We start from the raw sequence: 21,603 nt of genomic DNA, 5'->3' as shown, positions 1-21,603 counted from the left end.
TTCTTACCATGCCGTCGGCTACTCACTCGACCCCTGATACTTTGTCTGATGCAGATGACGCACCCCGCCCCTTTGCAGGTCACACAGAGAGAATCACCGCCATCGAGTACTCTCCTGACGGTCACCTCCTTGCAACTGCATCTGAGGATGCCACTATACGTCTCTGGGACCCTTTGACAGGCCAACAGCTCCAGAAGCTCGACACGCCTGGGGAAGCCACGTCTCTTGCATTTCACCCTACAGGTAGACAGCTTGCCACCATCTGCGAGAACGACTCGACCGTCCTCGTTTGGAACGTGACGGAGGGCGGATCGGGGGTGATGCGGAATGCCACAATAAAGAAGACATACGATGCGGAATGTTCCACATATCCCGATTCTGTCAGATTCTCAAATAACGGCAAGCTCCTCGCCGTGATGACAGCTCGGTTCCTTGCTCTCCAAGATGCTGAAACAGGCCAGCTAGTCATGCATATCATCGAGGTGATCCTGCCGTTTAGGCTCATGAACCTGCTTGTATTCTCTGCGGACGACCGAAGTGTCTTCTTTGCCTGCTATGATATTCCAGCCCCCGGCACTATGCATTCAAACACTCCAATAGTATACTCCTTTGACTTAGCGACAAAGCAACAAGAACCCGTCAATCTCTCGGCCGATTACTCTCAGCCTCTTGTCATCTCCTACGACGGTACTATGATCGCCGGGCATACACCTCACGGATTGCAGATTTTGAAAGTCGACGGAGGCGAGGTCTTGCACGGTCCACTCAGGGGGCATCTTTGGGGGGCAAGGCTCCTCTGCTTCTCGCGCGATGGCGAGTGGCTCGTTGATGTTTCCGGGGCAGACACTGTATGTGTCTGGGACACCTCCACAGGGAAGTTAGCTTTAGGTCCCTTGAGGCAGCCGCCACACTTGAGGAGCGAGACGACGCATTGTGTAACTGCAGCCGCGTGTTCGCCACTGAAAGATCACATAGCAGGCGCCGATGCCTCCGGAAATATTCATGTATGGGACACTGACACCGGACATGTCGTGCTGTCCTCAGTATGTGGATTTCGTCAGTCATGGTTGCTCAGGAGAGCTGACTGAGATATTTCCACACAGCTCCCAGTCAGAAAACAGATCCAACCGTTAACTCTCCCGGGCCGCTTTGAAGTGGATGGTGTGCAGTGGTTCCCCGACGGGCGCTTCCTCATCAGTAGCAGCATGAGTGATGACTACATCCACATGTGGGACGCCGAAACAGGAGAACAGGTTCGCGAGTACTTGTTTCCCGGGGGCTCATGCATCGCTTTATCCCCCGACGGTACCGTTCTGGCGGCTGGCTCTGCGTTTTATGCTGAATCCATCGCATTCTTTGACACCAAGACAGGTAAAGAACACTTGTATTCTCTCGACGGACCTGTTCGAGCGAGTCGCAAAATGAAGTTCTCTCCCAATGGTTTGACACTCGCCATCGTGCTTGACGACGCACATGACTCGAATCTGTGTTTCATTTCCAACGCTATTGGCGGCCGAAAGACGATGTTTGTGCAGCACCCGTCAACCGTCCTGGATGTTGCATTCTCGCCGGACGGAGAGCAATTCGCGTACATCACTACAGACGATGGCATCCTCCTCTGCAGTACTTCGTCATTAAACGTGATCTCAAAGGTTTCCTCCATGGTGTCCTACGATTATGACCCTACCCACTCTATCTCATTTTCCCCTGATGGTCGACGCCTTCTTGTCTGCTCGAGGGGACTCCTGGTATTGGACGTGCACACATGCCAGACCATTCTTCATCTTTATGCAGATTACAATGACATCCGGGCGGTATTCTCGCCTGATGGTCGGGCCTTGTTGTACTCATTCCGTGCTGTTTCCATACAAATGGTCGACACCGCAACACATGATCCGATGTGGCAGTCCAAGGGTTCAAGTCTCGCATGCTTCGCTTTTTCACCTGGAGGAGAAAGGATAGTTGTTGGGTCTACATCCGGGGCCTTGAAGCTCTATGAAGCTGCGACGGGTCGTATGCTCCTCCCGAAAGTGAGCACTTATCTTCTCATCTTTCAAGTTGTCGGTCATCATATAATGAGTGACTCCTTTTGCAGCGAGATAGCACGTCTTCTGACGGCAAATTGTCAAGTGACGAGCCCCTCGATATGGCTGGGGTATGTCAATCTGTTTACTTCGAGGAAACATTATCTCATTCAATTATATATACGGGATCAGCCTGACAGCAGGCAAGGGCCATCAAGACGAGGGATTGCTCTCGCTGAGGCAGACGACGATTCACTCATGAACGTACGTTCTAACTGCTTAGTTCTCATTATATATCACCTGATCAGCGACATAGATGCCTGCAGCTATCAGGAGATCGGCTCCCGGAGGTTCTCATGCGCGTCAACCTCCTAGGAAGAACAGCGGAGGCAAGGACAGGTCGGATGAGAGACCACACCGCGGGCTCATTGCTCGCCTCAAATCACGTAGCAAGTCTGACACGCTGGCCACCAATGAGCCCGACGGTGACCATCGCCGCATGTCGCGAATGCTCGAACTCGTCAGCGTTGGGCGAGCCAATCTAGTGAGTGAATTCCCTATCCTCATGTCGCGTCCCTCACTCTATTTCTTATGTGCAGCGCGTGATGGCCGCAGGACCGAGTGAACAAGGTCGTCTCAGGGATAGACGTCGGGAAGGGGGTTCTGATGAAAGCTCGAGTAGCCCGTCGCCTCCAGCGTCGACTCGCCCTCGAGTTGAGTCTCCGGAAGCTGGCGTTGACGATCAAAGGAGCCGCACACTGAGCAGCGAAGGGCTCAAGGATATACTGTGCTACTGCTTGTGTGTACCGCGGTGTCACAAAGGCTAGGCGTCACGGGTTTTGGCACATCTGATTCCAGGATGACTTAGTTTTCATTCCCGTGTTCTTCACAGATATCAGTTAATCGGATGCATATTGAGCAGATGTCATTTAAATGACAATGAGCACAGTGGGAAAAATAAAGCACCAATAGGTCATCGCCTGGCCGAGATCTTTACAGCCGAAGAATATGAGAGAACGAATCTGCTTTTGAGATGGTTCCTCCTGCTTCTCCACATATTACCCCTTGATCCACCCACCACTCGCCGGACTCGAGCTTGTCACCCTTCCACTTCCCATGAGACGACCGCAAATCACGCACCGTCCACATGCTCAACCCATCCACGGCGCTCTACGCTGCGATATCGTCATGTAGATTATGGGGATGTAGTGCTTCTTGAGCGCGAGGAAGACTTGAATCAAGCGCGGAATGGCAATCGTGAGGAATACGGCTAGGAATATGGTTGGGGAGCGTGCTATGAGATAGAAGGGTGCCGCTAGTTAGCTGAATGAAGAGCAATGTGAGACAAGGTGACTAGAGTAATCAGCGTCGACGATGGGGTATTGAGGCGTACCATTCATATCCTCGCGGAATGATGTATATGCAAGGCTTTAGACCTACGAATTTCGGTTCGCTGTTTTTTGGAGCAGAAAGTTTCCACAGTGACATTGACAGGGCATCTGCGTCAATGCTGTCGACCGCGCTCCGTCCCCAGTCTCATCCTCTTATGGCCTACTATCCCCGTCATTTCCCTCGAACAATAGTACGGACATGAACGAGTCGATGACATACGATCTCTTGAGCATTGTACCGTTTACTCTTCCGAGATGTATATATGATCGGTTGCTCGAGAGTGTCATACTGCGGTCTGCTGCAAAGAGGCGATTTAGGCATAAATGACAGGGCTGAAGGCGTGGTGAGTTTTCAAAAAGAGCAGTAACGTGCATTGGTTTAAGTTGTTACTGCTACCTGAAGGAACTGTTGGCGACTTTCCATCGCTGACACGGGGCGGCTTGGAGGAGTCTAGAGCCTGATCCCTAATGAGGATCATGCGTCCTAGACTCCTGTAATGCGTAATATGGTGGATGCTTTGGGGACATGAATTTTAGTGAAGGTCACCTACAGGTCCCGCTAAGCGCTAGCGCTTGCAATGCTTCGGTCCGGCCCGGAACACCTCCGCGCACAGACCCAGCTGAAAGAAGTTAACCACCACATTCAGACCAAGACTTTTCCGCTTCCTACTGTGTCAACTAGTCATAAAGGTTTGTCCTCATAAATAAAGCAAGATGAACTACCCAGCGAAGTTGGATCAAGCCGGGAGCCGGCTTTCCCCGAACATTTTTGCCGTGAAGTTGGACCCACAAACCCACATTCCTGGCGGACGCGCGTCTAGTGTCGATGCCATGCACCACCATCACCGTCATCCATAAACCAGTCACCACTACGACGTACGCTGAAGCTTTACTCGAACCAAGACCCGAGTCTCTCTTGCCCGCATGTTGTCAAACGCGTCCTCGTCCTCCGATGCGGATGATGGCCCTCGGCCTTTCGCAGGCCATACAAAGGCAGTCACCGCCATCGAGTATTCTCCTGACGGTCGCCTCATTGCAACTGCATCTGAGGATACCACTGTGTGTCTCTGGGATCCGTTTACGGGTCAACAGCTCCAGAAGGTTGACACACATCGTCGGGCCACGTGTCTTGCATTCTCCCCTTCAGGTACACAACTTGCCACGATCTGCGAAGGCGTGACTGTACTGGCCTGGAAGCTGAACGAGGACAGATCAGGAATCTTGCAGAACAACACAGTAAAAACGACATATGAGAACTCCAGAGCTTTGCATTTCATCAGGTTCTCACATAACGGCAAGTTCCTCGCCGTGATGACAGCTCGGTTGATTGCCCTCCAAGATGCTGAAACGGGCCAACTGATCATGGATGTGATCGAGATGAGCCCAGAGCTCAGGCTCATTACTCCGCTTGCATTTACCTCGGACGACCAGAGTCTCTTGTTTGCCTACTATGATCTTCCCCTCCCCGGCACTGGCGAGAATGTCATGTATCCAGGCACTCCAATAGTAAGCTCCTTTGACTTATCGACAAGGCAACAAGAACGCGTCACTCTCTCAACCGACTTGTCTCACCATCCTTGGCACGTAGTCATCTCGTACAACGGGACCATGATCGCTGGGGACGCACCTCATGGAACACAGATCTGGAAAGTCAATGGCGGCGAGGTCTTGCACGGTCCACTCAGGGGGCATCTATGGGGAACAAGGATCCTCTGCTTCTCGCGCGATGACGAATGGCTCATTGATGTCTCTCAGGCAAGCACTGTTTCCGTCTGGGACACCTCTACAGAAAACATGGTCTTAGGTCCCTTGAGGCAGCCGCCGAACTTGGGGATCAAGAGCGCGCTTATTACTACAGCCACATGTTCTCCGTCGAAAGATCGCATAGCGTGTGCCGATGACTCCGGACACATTTATGTATGGGACATTGCTACTGAACAGGTAGTACAGTCCTCAGTATGTGAATCTTCTCTATCATATCTGCTCTGAAGCTGACTAACGTATCTCCGAATAGCTTCCAGGCAAACCCCAGGCCCACCCGCTTATCACCCCAGGCCGCTTTGAGGTGGACAGTGTGCAGTGGTTCCCCGACGGGCGTCACTTCATTAGTAGCAGCATGTGCGACGACTACATCCGTACATGGGACGCCGAAACCGGGAAGCAAGCTCGCGAGTACTTGTTTGGCGGTGGTTCATGCATTGGTCTATCACCCGACGGCGCGTTGCTGGTAGCCGGCTCCGCGTACTACTTCGGATCTCTCAGGTTCTTCGACACCGAGACAGGCAACGAACATTCGTATTCTCTCGATGTCCCCGGTCGAGCGTGTCGCAAAGTCAAGTTCTCGCCCAACGGTTCAACGCTCGCCACTCTACTTGACGATGCGCTCGAAACGAACCTTTGCTTCGTTTATGACGTTCTCGGGGATCGCAAGACGACGTTTATTCAACACCCATCCACGGTCCTAGATGTTGCATTCTCGCCAGACGGAGAGCAATTTGCGTACATCACCACAGATGACGGCATCCTCCTCTGCAATACTTCTTCATTGAACGTGATCTCAAAGGTTTCCTCCATGGCGTCCTACGGGTCTGACCCTACCCACTCGATCTCGTTCTCACCTGATGGTCAACGCCTTCTTGTTTGCTCAAGGGGACTCTTGGTGCTGGACCCGCGCACGTGTCAGACAGTTCTTCACCTTCATGGATCTAATAACGATGTCCAGGGTGCGTCCTCGCCTGACGGACGGACCTTGTTGTATTCCGTGCAAGGCTCTCCCATTCGAATGGTCGACGCCGCAACAGGCAGCCCGTTATGGCAGTGTAAAGTTTCAAGCTTAGTATGCTTTTCTTTTTCGCCAGGAGGAGAAAGGATAGCCATTGGTCTTAAGAAGGGCGGCATCGAGCTCTATGAAGCGACAGCGGGTCGCATTCTCCTCCCAAAAGTGAGTGGCTATCTTCCTATCGTATACTGGTTGTATTCTAAGACGATTGTTCCTTCTGTAGCGAGACGACTCCCCCTACGAAGGCGAATCATCAAGCGGTGAGCCCCTCAGTATGGCTGGGGTAGGTCAATCAGCTTGCTTCGAGAAAACATAATCTCATTCAGTTGCTTATATGCGATCAGCGTGAAATTAGGCAAGGTCCTTCACGGCGAGGACTCTCCCTTGCTGATGCAGATGACGATTCATTTATGAACGTACGTTCTAACTGCTTTGTTCTCACTACATATCAACTGATCGGCGACATAGATACCTGCAGCTATCAGGAGATCTGCTCCGGGAGGCTCTCAACATGCGCATCAAACTCATAGGAAGTACAGCGGAGGCAAGGACAGGTCGGATGAGAGACCACACCGCGGGCTCATTGCTCGCCTCAAATCACGTAGCAAGTCTGACACGCTGGCCACCAATGAGCCCGACGGTGACCATCGCCGCATGTCTCGAATGCTCGAACTCGTCAGCGTTGGGCGAGCCAATCTAGTGAGTGAATTCCCTATCCTCATGTCGCGTCCCTCACTCCATTTCTTATGTGCAGCGCGTGATGGCCGCAGGACCGAGCGAACAAGGTCGTCTCAGGGATAGACGTCGAGAAGGGGATTCTGACGAAAGCTCGAGTAGCCCGTCGCCTCCAGCGTCAACTCACCCTCGAGTTGAGTCTCCGGAAGCTGGCGTTGACGATCAAAGGAGCAGCACACCGAGCAGCGATGGGCTCAGGGACATGATATGTTACTGCTTGTGTATCCCGCGTTGCCACAAAGACTAGATTTCATTTGTTCTGGCGCGTTTAAATCCAGGAATAACTTGATCTTTTCGTCACAATATCCTGAACAATATCGTCTTGAAATGGCTGGACATTATAGGACTCCCGTACATCTGTATACAAAATTGCTCGGAGACGTTGATCGCAATTTTTGAGGCGTTTATCCCAGAGTTTTGAGGCCATCGAAAACGTGGGGAGTCTGAGAACGTCATCGTGATAACGAAGGTGGTGTTGCCTGGGCTGATGCCGTGGGTAGTAACGAAGGTTAAGAGGTATTCATTGTGCTGAATGAGGCTGTTGAGGTTTGCATAGCTATCCATAAAGTGAGTTCAACACCCTTGGCAGGGGCAACCAATAAAGGCTGTTGGTGGCCTGTCGGCGGGAGTCAGTGCTCCTGATGCTCAGGCTACATCACTTCGGCCCGACCCGGAACGCATCCGAGTCCCGCCCGTAAGCTCTGCTCAGAGAGGTCGACCGAATCCAGACCAGGGTTTTGCGTTTTGCTGGCACTTTCTGTACTGAGGTTTCGTCATTATAACAGTACCTTCAGAACAAATGCAAGCGTGCACCATGCCGTCAAGTTGGAGCAAGCTCGGAACCGGCCTTCCCCGAGCATTTTCAGCGTGAAGTTGGACCCACAAACCCACATTTCCAGCCAGTGCGCGCTTGTTGTCGATGCCATGCCCCACCATCACCGTCATCTACGCCCTAGTCGTCCCTACGGCCTACATTGACCCTTTACTCGAACGAAACCCTCTCCCTTCGTTGTATGTTCACAGAAGCTCACTTGACCTCGGATGCGGCGGATGACGCACCCCGGCCGTTCGCAGGCCATACTAAGGAAATCACCGCCATCAAGTACTCTCCTGATGGTCGGCTCATTGCAACTGCATCTGAGGATGCCACCGTGCGTCTCTGGGACTCGATGACTGGCCAGCAGCTCCAGAAGCTCTACACGCCTAGTGGAGCCGTGTCTCTCGCATTTCACCCTACAGGTAGACAGCTTGCCCTGGCCTGCGATGGTCCAATCATTACCGTCTGGGAGATGAACGAGGACAGATCAAGAGTCTTGCATGACATCCCAAAAACGACGACATACAAAAGGGCTAGGGGCTTTTGTTATATCAGGTTCTCGAACACTGGCAAGCTCCTCGCCGTGAACACGTCCTCATTCATTGCCCTCCAAGATACTGAAACAGGCCAGCTGATCATGCATGTGACCGAGATGAACTCAAGCTCCGATCTCTTAAACATGCTTGCATTCACTTCAGACGACAAGCGTGTCTTGTTTGCTTTCCGTGATCTTCCCCGCCCTGGCACTGGCGAGGATGCCATGAATTCAGACACTGCAACAGTGAGCTCCTTTGACTTATCGACAAGGCAACAAGAACGCGTCACTCTCTCAACCGACCTGTCTCGCCATCCTTGGCCGGTGGTCATCTCGTACAACGGGACCATGATCGCTGGGGATGCACCTCATGGAATACAGACCTGGAAAGTGAACGGCGGCGATGTCTTGCATGGTCCACTCAGGGGGCATCTCTGGGGAACAAGCATCATCTCCTTCTCGTCCGACGACGAGTGGCTCATCGATGTCTCCAAGGCAAACACGGTATGTGTCTGGGACACTTCCACAGGGAAGTTGGCTTTAGGTCCATTGAGGCAGCCGCTGAGCAGAAACGGGCGTATCACTGCAGCGACATGTTCTCTGCTGAAGGATCGCATAGCTTGCGCGGATGAATCTGGAAACATTCATGTATGGGATACTGATACTGAACAGGTCGTACTATCCTCAGTACGTGAATTCCGTTTCGTCATGCTTATTTAGTCCAGCTGACCGCGGTATCTCCACACAGCTTCCGGTCAGAAAACAGGTCCAACCGCTGACCGTCCCGGGCTTCTTTCGGGTGGACAGTGTACAGTGGTTCCCTGACGGGCGCTACTTCATTAGTAGCAGCATGTACGACGACTACATTCGCACATGGGACGCCGAAAACGGGGAGCAAGTTCGCGAGTACGTGGTCCCCGGCGGCTCGTGCATCGGTCTATCCCCCGACGGCACGTTACTAGTGGCTGGCTGCGCAAACTACTTCGGGTCCGCCAAGTTGTTTGACACCAAGACGGGAAATGAGTATCAGCATCCTCTCGACATCCATGGTCGAGCGTATCGCAGAGTCAAGTTCTCGCCCGACGGTTCAGCATTCGCCATTGTGCTTGATGACGCACATGATTCGAACCTTTGTCTCATTTTCAACGTTCTCAGTGACCGCAAGGCGATGTTTGTTGAACATCCATCCACAGTCCTAGATGTTGCATTCTCACCTGACGGAGAGCAGTTCGCGTACCTCACCGCAAGCGATGGCATCCTCATCTGCAACACTTCGTCATTCGATATGGTCTCCAAGGTTTCCTACACGGTGTCTGACGGACTTAACCCTATGCGCTCTATCTCATTTTCACCTGATGGTCGAAGCCTTCTTGTCTGCTCGGGGGAACTCTTAGTGCTGGACCTGCACACGCGTCAGACTCTTCTTCGTCTTGACGCTAATAACATGGACATCCAGGCGGTATTCTCGCCTGATGGGCGGACGTTGTTGTATTCGATGCATGGTACTTCCATTCAATCGGTCGACGCAGCAACAGGCGATACAGTATGGCGATCCGAGGTTTCATACATCACCACCTTGTCTTTCTCACCAGGAGGAGAAAGGATAGCCATCGGTTTGGGGATCGGTGACATCAAGCTCTATGAAGCAACGACGGGTCGTATGCTCCTTCCGAAAGTGAGTAATGACTTTGCATTGTTTCTCTGCGATAATTTACTGTTTGCTCACGTCTGCAGCGAGATAAGTCCTCCGAAGCAAACCGTTCGGACGAAGAGCCTATTGAAACTGCTGGGGTAAGCCGACCTGCATACGATACACAATTTGTAATCTCACTTCCATGTCTCCGTGCAGGATCAGCATACCTCTAGGCTGGGACCGTCGCGGCGAGGAATTAGCCTGGCCGACGCAGACGATGACTCAATCATGAACGTACGTTTACCGCGCTTGACATCCACTACAGGCGAGCTAACCAGCAACACAGATGCCTGCAGTTCGTAGGATCCCTGCTCCCAGACAAAAGGACAACCCGTCTACCCGACAGAGGAACAGTAGTGCATATGATGGGTCGGGCAGGGAGCCCCGTCGTGGATTCCTTGCTCGCCTTACATCACGTCGCACCTCGGATGAGCCTGGCGATGACCATCGCCGCATGTCGCGAATGCTCGAACTCGTCAGCGTTGGGCGGGCGAACCTGGTAAGGAAATTTTACATCCTTATATCGTGTCTGTTATGCTCAAGTTGTTTCTTCTGCTTAGCGGGTGATGGCCGCGGGACCGAGCGGACAAGGTCGTCTCAGGGATAGACGTCGGGAAGGGGAGTCTGATGAAAGCTCGAGTAGCCCGTCGCCTCCCGCGTCGACTCGTCATCAAGTTGCATCTCCAGAGACTGGTGCTAATGAGCGGAGTAGCACACCGAGCAGTGATGGGCTTAAGGACATATTATGTTACTGCTTGTGCATACCTAGTTGCCACAGGGACTAGGGCTAGCCTCAGAAAACCTTGAATTTCGTTACACTATGCTTTACAAATCAGTCTGTTTGAAAGCACATTGCAGAAAATATGATGCAGATTACGCCGAGTGATAATGGGGAAAATAAGTGCGAAGGATTGTCGCCGAGACGTCCACAGCCCAAAGGTTCGATTGCAGAAACCCGCTTTCAAGGTTCCCACTTCCTATTCCCCTATATACCGCACCTTGATCATTCCATGAGTCGTGTCCGCCTCGACATCGTCGCCCTCCGACCCCCATGGGACGACCCGAAGCCACCGACGTGCCACACGCGCCCGCCGTGCATGGTGCTTAGTGCTCTGCGCTCCGCAGTGATGTTGCCCGAGTGCTCGACGGAGTTGCCATGCTTCTTGAGCCAAGAGGAACCGTGAAGCGAACGGCATGTTAATCGTGAGTTATAGTGAGAGCGCTCTGAGATGTCAAGTGCTGTTGACTGTCGGGTCCGAGTTCCTTGAAGCAGCGGCTCGAGAGAATGGTGATGACGCTTGATACTTGATACTGCGCATAAGCACAACACACCATAGTACAAGAGTCTAATGCTGCGTTGTACCTGGTTCTGAGCTGCCATCGGCATGGGAGACGCGTGAGGATAGATGGACAGCAGGTCGCCTGTTGCTTGCTTTGAAACAGCTTCAACCGAGGATTGCAACTTGGAACGGAGGGCATCTGGGGCTGGAGTACGAGTGAAGCAACATAAGAAGATAAAAGACCACGCGGACACGTTACATACTCACCTGTGGCATATATGCACGACTTCGAGTTGTGTTTCACCGCTGTGTCCAGCTAAGCTCCATCAGCAAGCTCTTTGAGCACCTCTCTCAGCTCCTTACGCGCCTCCTCCGTCTTCTTCCCCTGCCTTTCCAGCTCTCCGCCATTGAGGAGGCGGAGCGTAGCCCGTGTTTCCTTGACAAACTCGCAGGAATACGACGTTGTTTCATTGATTTCGCTGTTCTCTCTTGAGCTCGCATCACTGAGCCCCGACTGTGATGCCCAGGGTGCAAGGTCGACGTCGGAAGCGCGGAGGAGTGCGAGGTCACGCAACGTCTCGGACATGGGCAGGGGCTTGTTCTTCAAAGTGTTGGCCATGATTGTGGTACTGAATTGATAGCGAAAGAGCTATGGATCTGATGTTCAATGGTTTGCGTCGCGACTATCTGAGAGGAATATCGACTTGGCTAGTGACTCAGTGTTACACCCCACTCGCTCATGTCACATAAAGTCACAAACGCTACTCGTCGTGACAATTGTGACCCATCACATAGCCCACCACAGCCCACCATCACCTCCGTCTCCAGATGTTAGGACGAGCGTGACTCTATACAGCATCCATGGTGCTCATAAGGACAGACCAAACTTGCTCAGGAACATCTATATAACGTTCTTTGCCACTAAACCATGGACACCAAGTATGAAGCGGTCAACAGCGACAAGGCGTTATTGGACGATTCAGAGGTGCGTCACGACTTGGAGCAAGTACCAAGAACTGATCGTATGGCTGACGTTCTGGGCTTGTATTTAGCTGCCACCATCATATGGTGAATCAAGCGCTGCGGTAACTTCGCCGTGCTCTCATGCACGCGGCTTCCCTCCACCGACGAACTTCCTGTATCGCTCGAGGAGGGCGGATGCCTCTCTGCGCGGCTCCTTCACGATTGATCCTTCCTTAGAAATACATCCTTCCCTTCTTCCTCCCTTGTCTGAAGGAGAAGCGGAGAAAGACCGGAAGAATCTCAGCTTCAGCGCGCAAGATGGGAACATCGTTGCAAATGTTATGTTGCTCCCGTCGACGCCTCTTTTCGGGAGGCGACGCACGCACCTCGCTTTCGCCACAAAAAATGGGGCGATCAACGTGAAGCTGGTAGTTATTCGCTTCATATTCTGACTTCTGTAGCTCTGATATGTTATTGACAGTGTGCAATGGAGGGCACCACCCCATACCTTCTCGACATCACCTCACACAGTGGCGAAGTCGCCGTGCGCCTACCACCATCCTTCCATGGCCTCCTTCGCCTCAGCTCTTCTACAGGCAAGGTGTCGCTGTCATCTTCGCTCTCCGAAATGAGTGCACCGCTGAGTGAGCTTGACGGTGCGGATACGTGGTTCGTCGGTGATCTGTCCTCGTTTGGCCGTGAAGCATGGGCAGGGTCGGAGGTGATCGTCCGGGCCAAGCACTCGAACGTCACTGTATGCTTTGGTGACGCTGACGAGACCCCGGCTAGTTCTATTCCAATATCCAATCCGCCGTTGGAGGGAAAGAAGGAGGTAAGTATGGGGTTTTGGAGACGGTTTCGGCGGAGGTGAGTCGGTTGAAAAGCTGTCTTTTATATTTTTAATGCTTGTATACCTTTCGTTACTGCAACGCCGCATGTCCGAAACCTTCTATGCGGAGCATCATGGCCCATTGCATTTGTAACTTATTTGCAGCTAAAGTTCCGCGACTATGGTTCGCGTCAGTCGAATGACTAGGCTGAACCGTAGATGCCTTTTCTGGGAATCTATCTTTGTTTGGTGATAAGACGCAGGCAGAACCTGAGGTGATTGTACGGGTTAAGAACTCAAAAGGTAATGCGAGGTAAAGTGGTTCCAACGAGATTCCTGTGACATCCAAACTACGGGTTGCCTCCGAAGAAAGTGAGGCGTCATAGGAAGCCTAGACTCTGGTGACTGCTTCCAAGAAGGTAAGTTGGCGCTCGTTTGTTATATTGGGCTGAGTACGGAGAAGATTATGGCGTCTCAAATCTCTCTGTTGAAATCCGATACCCAAGTATGCACATATGCATTACCCGAGGACAACGTCTTGCTCTCATCCAGTTAGGCGGCAGCTCAACGGCAGATGTGTATAAATCACTATGCGGCATCATAGATTTCGGAAGTATCGCCGACTGATACATCTTATCTAGTCACGTACTGAAGAGAGCCTTAGCCTCATGACCTTAGATTGACGAAGCATACATAGCTACTATAAGCCCCCGACTCCTTAATTCAAACTATAAACAGTACGGCCTCGCTTTCTCCTGCCCCCGTCTTATCCTTTTCCGGTTCTCTGTCTTTCTTCCTAACGTCTATGAGCGATGGCATCCAAAGCAGTACTCCCCGCCTTCCATGATTCACAAATCGTCGAGGAAAGACCTGATAACCAGTCAAGCGAGGAGGTGCCATTCTGTCCCCTTTGTCAAAATTAGTTCATAGTCGCCGAGACAGCCACCAGCTTCTGCACCAGCTATCCTTGTGCGGCTTTCCGCGACCAACAAATTATCTAGTCCGGGATGGTGTCTTAGAGAAAGTGTTCTCGTGCGCCATCGATCCTTCAATGAAGATACCTCCGACGTTGCTCCATCCGGATGGGAAGAACTACAACCTAAGGCTCAAGTGGTACAACAAGGGCCCGTCGGTTGATATCTTCCTCTTCGCGGGAAGATGGACGGAGGGCAGTGGGCGCGTGTCTCTTGACATCCAGGCGCTAAATGGGCCTGCGACTGTCGTCCTTGTGCGCTTCTTCTGATAGGTATTTAGCATGCTGCCCCTGCTAACTTTGAGTATCTGATCACATCGTACATCAGCGCACCGACAACTGCACATGTGTCTATAAACTCAACGTTTTCGCGGCTCAAAAGGCTATTGTTTACATTCCACGCTCTTTCCATGGACTGCTGCGACTGGGCGCCTGGTCCAAAGTGCTCGAGCGGAGTCTTCATCAAGTCAGTACACCTCTCAGTCAGGTAAGAAACAAGGACGTGTGGTTCGTTGGAGATGTCGCGGACTTGCCGACAGGCGACGAAGAGCATTGGGAAGGAGAGGAGATCGTGGTGGATACATCAGCCGCTAACGATGACAGTGTCCTCGAGATCAGGTATGCAGGCGAGTTGGTACCCTCTGATCAAACAGAAGTGGTGTGAGTTTGAAATCGTTGTGGGATGTGATGTAGACCAATTGATCAGAATATGGACAGGGTCTAGCGAAATATACCTTCGCAGCTTGGGATTAAATCCACTCTATATATACCACTTCTTGTTTGTTAGTATCCCTGAGCAGAAGTCAACATCGGACAAATCACCCAATGTAGCTTAGCAAGCGTGGAGTGTTAAACACTTGCTACGCTACACTGGATGATTTATTTGTTCATGTTATCAGCAAGATGTAAACGGTGAATGCAGAAGAAAGAATTTGATTGCTTAATCGAAAGATAGTTGAACAGATATCCCATTCGTATTAACTGTCAAAACAACCAACCTCTCTTAGAACCCCAATCACCCTCGCAATCGACTGCCACACCAGCTCTTGCCGTTCAACATCCCTTATCCAGATGCCTCGCATAAACCCTACCGTTGTGCATCTCCGCGTGCATCACGTCTCCGTTCGTCCCTCACCCCCATTGATACCGCTCCATTCCGTGATAATAGGACCGTCTGCGCTGCTTTCGTCATGTCCGAGGAAGTAGTAGGCCGTGAAGTCCTAGCGGGCGAGTGGCACGGCGTTGGCAAGTACATCAGGCCAGAAGACGGCCTCGCCATTACGCTTGGCAAACCACCGCGTAATGCGTATGGTGCATAGGATGAGAAGAGTGATGCAGCCATCGGTGGTGAAGAGGCGGATGGAGGCGAGTAGAGACGAACGTGTGTGCATCTCGAGGGTTGAATAGAGAGAAAGGCGGATGAAGGAGAGGTAGTAGAGGATCCAGAGTAGCCTAGGCGTATGAAACGGCGGTTGAGAAGAGGGCACCGCATGTTGAGGATGCCACTTGGTCGAAGCTAGTGAAAGTGTTAGATTGGTGAAAGGTTGGGAAAGAAGGCTGACGGCGTGCCAGAGGTCTAAAGGGATTCTTCCACACCTCGATCATACGGACACCCGCATGCTCGGCAAGCCTCTATGTCATTACCCTCCTCTGTCCCTACCGAGGTTGCGATGCACGAAGGAGTGCATTCGGTCACCCTGAGGCACCCGAGTCGCCCTCGCCCCTTCTAGCATAACAGTGACTCTCCATGTCTTGATTTACGACCGGTGTACCCTTTCGTCGTGGAGTCCCACGGCGATGCCATCGCTACCCAGGTCGACGAGACGGAAAGTGTGTGACACTGATACAGTGATAGAACGCGTCGGTACCTTGCTGCCATTCAACTCAGCGTGCGATGGTCCGCGTGAGGAGATGGGATACGCACCTATACAATGAATCTGATTAGATTCTTCAAGTCATACTGACTGGCGACGACTGGGCCGGCGAGCTGTAGTTCAGGAAATTATCTGTCGAGTTCGGTGACCGGTGATGATGACGGCGGCAGAGACAACGTGAGGGGAGTATCATCATGACATCAGAGAACGTGTTTCCATGGCTGTTACCGCGAGTGATAACTGAAGTTAAGAGGCGCTCATTGTGTCGATTAGGCCATTGATGCGTACGTGGCAATGAGCCCTTGAGTTTGAAATTTGAAGGCTTGACAGGAGTAACTTGTAAAGGCTGCAGGCGGAGAGTCAGTGCTTACGTCCTTTCGGCCCGACCCGGAACGCCTCCTGTCTGCGGGCTCCGCTCAGAGGTTCACCACTGTTGACCAAATCCATCCCAATATTTTGGTACTTTCTTGTACTGTCGTCTCGTCTTCACAACGGTATCTTCTAAACGAATGCAAGAGTCCACCGTCTGGTGAAGTTGGATCAAGCTCAGAGCCGGCTTTCTCCGAGCATTTTTGCCGTGAAGTTGGACCCACAAACGCACATTCCTAGCCAACGCGCGCCTGTTGTTCATGCCATGCACCACCATCACCGTTGCCTCCACCCTGGTCGCTTCTACGGCCTGTATTGACCCTTTACTCGAACGAAGCCCTCTCCCTTCGTTGTATGTCCTCAGAAGCTCACTCGACCCCAGATGCGGCGGATGACGCACCCCGGCCGTTCGCAGGCCATACTAAGGAAATCACCGCCATTGAGTACTCTCCTGATGGTCGGCTCATTGCAACTGCATCTGAGGATGCCACCGTGCGTCTCTGGGATCCGACGACGGGCCAACACCTTCAAAATATTAACACACCTTGTGGGGCCAAGTCGCTGGCATTCTCCCCTTCAGGTAAACAGCTTGCCGCGGTCTGCGAAGACACGACCGTCCTGGTCTGGAAGATGGAGGAGAACAGGTCAAGGTTCTTGCATGACACCACAGTAACGACGACATACGAAGGTTCCACAGGTTTTTGTTATATTAGGTTCTCCAACGATGGCAAGCTCCTCGGCATCGTGACACCTTCATTCATTGCCCTCCAAGACGCCGAAACAGGCGAGCTGATCATGCATGTGATCGAGATGAGCCCGGGCTCCGATCTTTTGAATATGCTGTCATTCGCTTCAAACGACCAGAGTATCTTGTTTGCTTATCGTTTTGGTGCCCTTCCAGTTGCTAGCCAGAATGTCGTCTATTCAGGCACTGCGGTATATTCGTTTGACTTCGCAACAAGGCAACAAGAACGCATCAACCTCTCGTCCGAATCGTCTCATGATCTCTATCCTCTTGTCGGCTCCTACGATGGTACCATGATCGTCGGAAATGCACCTCACGGATCGCAGATTTGGCGAGTCGACGACGGCAAGATCTTGCATAGTTCACTCAGGGGGCATCTCTGGCGAACAGGCATTCTCTGCTTCTCGCGCGATGGCGGGTGGCTCATTGATGTGTCCAAGGCAAACGCTGTTTGTGTCTGGGACACCTCCACAGGAAACATGGTTGTAGGTCCCTTGAAGCAGTCGCTGAACTTGGGAGTTGAGGAAGCGCGTATCACTGCAGCCACATGTTCTCCGCTCAAAGATCGCATAGCGTGCGCCGACGTGTCGGGGAATGTTTATGTATGGGACGTTGGTACTGAGCAGATTGTACTGTCCTCGGTATGTTGATCTAGTAGCCATCATGCCATTTGAATGAGCTAATCAACGTATCTCCGAATAGCTCCCAGATAGAAAACGGGTCCATCCGTTAGTCGCGCCAGGTCGCTTTGAGGTGGACAGTGTGCAGTGGCTCCCCGACGGGCGTCACTTCATCAGTAGCAGCATGTGCGACGACTATATCCGCACATGGGACGCCGAAACCGGGGAGCAAGTCCGCGAATACTTGTTTGGCGGTGGTTCATGCATTGCTCTATCTCCCGATGGGACGTTGCTGGCGGCCGGCTCTGCATATTACTTCGGATCCGTCAAGTTCTTCGACACTAAGACGGGCAATGAGCACGCGTATACACTCGATATCCCTGGTCGAGCGTGTCGCAAAGTCAAGTTCTCGCCCAGCGGTTCAACACTCGCCGTTGTACTTGACGATGCCTCCGAAAGGAACCTTTATTTTGCTTACAACGTTCTCGGCGATCGCAAAACGACATCTGTCGACCACCCATCAACCGTCCTAGATGTTGCATTCTCGCCTGATGGAGAACAATTTGCGTACTTCACCGCAAGCCATGGCATCCTCGTCTGCAATACTTCGACATTAGATGTGGTCTCAAAGATTTCCTCTGCAGCGCCTCATGAATTTGACCCGGTTTACTCTATTTCGTTCTCACCCGATGGTCGAAGCCTTCTTCTCTGCTCACGGGGAACGTTGGTGATAGACCTGGATACGTCTCAGACACTTTACCACCTTGACACGGATCACACCGGCGTACTAGGGGCATTCTCGCCTGACGGGCGGATGTTGTTGTATTCGATGCACGGCAATTCCATTCAATTGGTCGACGCCGTAACAGGCGGTCCTGTATGGCGATTCGAAGTTTCAAGTCTCGCATGCCTTTCTTTCTCACCAGGAGGAGAAAGAACAGCTGTCGGGTTTGGGAATGGTGACATCGAGCTCTATGAAGCAGCGACGGGTCGTCTGCTCCTCCCAAAAGTGAGTATTTGCTTTCCATTGATTCTCTGCCACATCTTAATTGCTCACATCGTCTGCAGGGAGACAGGTCCTCATCGGCAGCAAGCCACTTGGATGATGAGATCGACATCGCTAGGGTAAGCCAAAACTACGTTACACGCAATCTATCCTCTCACTTCTATGTTTTCGTGCAGGATCGGCATGACGCTAGGCCAGGACCATCGCGGCGAGGAATCAGCCTTGCCGACGCGGATGACGATTCAATCATGAACGTACGTTCTCTGTCCTTGAGTCTCACCACATGACAGCTGATCAGCGACTTCCCAGATGGCTGCAGTTGTTAGGAGGTCTGCACCTAGAGGTTCTCAAACGCGCCAAAGGGATCCGCTTGCTCAAAGAAGGAACAACGTAGGTAAGGATGGGTCGGATGAGGAACCCCATCGCGGATTACTGGCTCGCCTTACATCGCGTCGCAAGCCTAACCCATTCGCTTCGAATGAGCCTAGAGATGGGCATCGCCGCATGAGACGCATGTTTGAACTCGTTAGCGTTGGGCGAGCTAATTTGGTGAGAAAATACCTTATCCTCACTTCGCGTCGCTAACGGTATATGTTTTGCTTAGCGTGTGATGGCCGCCGGGCCGAACCAGCAAACCCATCGCAGGGACAGGCGTCGGGAAGAGGAGTCTGATGAAAGCTCAAGCAGCCCTTCACCTCCCGCGTCAATTCCGCAGCGCGTTGCATCTCCGGAAGTAGGGTTTGATGAGCAGAGGAGGAGCGGGACACCGAGCAGCGATGGCCTCAAAGACATGTTATGCTACTGTTTGTGTATACCCCGTTGTCACAGAGACTAGCTGTCGCTTTTTCCGGCGCATTTATCACGTACTTCAAAGATTATGGGGGGCACCACTTAATTTTCACCGAGCAAAGTGAAGAAATAGAACACCAACGGAATCATCGTCCCACCGAAACTTCTACAACCTAAGATTGCGACTGAAGAAACCCGGTTTCGAGATTGCCACCTCTAGCTCCTCCCAGCACTGCACCGTAATCCTTCTATGAGTCGTGTCCTGCTCGACCTTGTCACACCAGTGCGCATTCTCGTCTTTTCATCGTTGACAAGGGCCGGTCCGACTGGAGGAACTCGGCACTCGGTCGCCAATGATGACCATGGTCACTGGACAATGCTACTAGTAGAAGGTTTGAAAGCAAAGGAAACTAAGGGTAGAGACATACAGGAAAGCAGAAAGGGTAAGAATGGTTTCCCGTGGCAACGTGGGACCTGGGATGTAGTATGTGGATATTCTTTGCGAGTGCCGAAGTTGTATCCGTGAGTTTGGATAGAGGTACGTAAGGTCGCGTTTGTAGTGGTTCACTTCGGCTCGACCCGGAACACTCCCCGACCATGCCCCGACCAGAGTGCTGCGAACCAGCCCTTAGGTTCCAAGATTTCCTTGATCTCAACTCAAGTTTATTTTTCAGAACAATAAGCATGAATCAAAAACAATGCAGCAGGGAACTGATCCTGACCAAGTTCGGAGCCGACTTTCCCCGAGGATGAAGTTTGGCGTGAAACTGGACCCACAAACGCGCATTTCCAGACAGCGCGCGTCTGTCGTCGATGCCATGCACCACCACCATCACCTCCGCCCTGGTCATTAGCTCGGTCTGCCTAGAGTCTTCACTGGCACAATCAATCCATTCACTCCATGTCGTCAGGCGCGCACTCCCTCCCTGATTCAGATGGCCCGCCCCGGCCTTTCGCTGGACATACAAACAAAATCACGGCCATCGAGTACTCTCCTGACGGTCAGCTTATCGCAACTGCATCGGAGGATGCAACTGTGCGTCTTTGGTATTCCCGGACAGGCCAGCTACTCCAGAAGATCGAGACCCATCTGCCAGCGCATTCCCTTACCTTCTCTCCCTCAGGAAGTCAGCTTGCCACAATCTGTGCGAATGGGGCGGCGGCTGACCCACCCGTCGCAAATGTACTGGTTTGGAAGATGAAGGAGGGTGGGGAAGGGGTACTGGAGGCAACAGTGATGAATACAGAATACGAAAGCGATTGGTGGACACCGCATTTAGTCAGGTTCTCGACCGACGGCAAGCTCCTCGCTGTAGTGACATCTACGGTCATTGCTCTGCAAGACGCAGAAACCGGACAGCTGGCGCTTGTTGTGCACAGGAGCGAGCCATCGTTTACTCTCATTCCTCTGTTAGCATTCACTTCCAATAACCAAAGGATCCTTTTTGCCGGCCACGACCAAGCGACCGCCGTTCCCACCGTCAATTATTACCCACCCACCAACATAGTGTATTCCTTTGACTTGGCGACAAGGCACCGAACATGCATCAACCTCTCAACTGACCTATCTGATCATCTCGCGTTGCTTGTTGGCTCTTACGACGGGGCCATGATTGCTGGATATGCAACCCAGGGATCACAGCTCTGGGAGGCGTACGGCGGCAAGGTCTTGCAAGGTCCACTCAGGGGGCATCTATGGGGAACAAGCTTCCTCTGCTTCTCGCGCGATGGCAGATGGCTTATTGACGTCTCCAGAGCAAATACTGTTTCCATCTGGGACACCTCCACGGGAAACATGGTCCTAGGTCCCTTGAGGCAGCCGCCGAACTTGGGAATCAAGACTACACATCGTATCACTTCAGCCACATGTTCTCCGCTAAAAGATCGTGTAGCGTGCGCAGATGACGCTGGACACATCCATGTATGGGATGTTGATACCGAACAGGTTTTACTGTCTTCAGTATGTGTATCTCTTGTATCATGTATATTCAGGCAAGTTGACCGAGATCTATCCCCCCACAGCTTCCAGACAAGACACAGACCCAACCGCTAACCGCCCCAGGACGCGTTGCGGTAGATAGCGTGCACTGGTTTCCGGACGGGCGCCACTTCATTAGTAGCAGTATGCGTGATGACTACATCCGCACCTGGGACGCTGAAACGGGAGAGCAAGTCCGCGAG

At 52.2% G+C, this 21,603-nt stretch overlaps 1 protein-coding gene across 1 annotated transcript; it reads left to right on the top strand.

Annotated features, from left to right (window-relative positions):
* Positions 1-8: 8 nt before the first annotated feature.
* On the top strand, positions 9-21,475 carry CONPUDRAFT_63014 (WD40 repeat-like protein; the record flags this gene model as incomplete). The annotated part of the gene is made up of 8 exons (XM_007774221.1): positions 9-317; positions 750-888; positions 4,398-4,529; positions 8,004-8,143; positions 16,689-16,883; positions 17,334-17,496; positions 20,358-20,605; positions 21,065-21,475. The coding sequence occupies 8 exons, from the start codon at positions 9-11 to the stop codon at positions 21,473-21,475; spliced, it is 1,737 nt and encodes a 578-aa protein (XP_007772411.1).
* Between the last annotated feature and the right edge of the window lie 128 nt (positions 21,476-21,603).

Source organism: Coniophora puteana (genome assembly GCF_000271625.1).
Source record: "Coniophora puteana RWD-64-598 SS2 unplaced genomic scaffold CONPUscaffold_12, whole genome shotgun sequence".
Lineage (NCBI taxonomy): Eukaryota > Fungi > Basidiomycota > Agaricomycetes > Boletales > Coniophoraceae > Coniophora > Coniophora puteana.
This window is presented reverse-complemented; position numbering and strand designations above follow the sequence as displayed.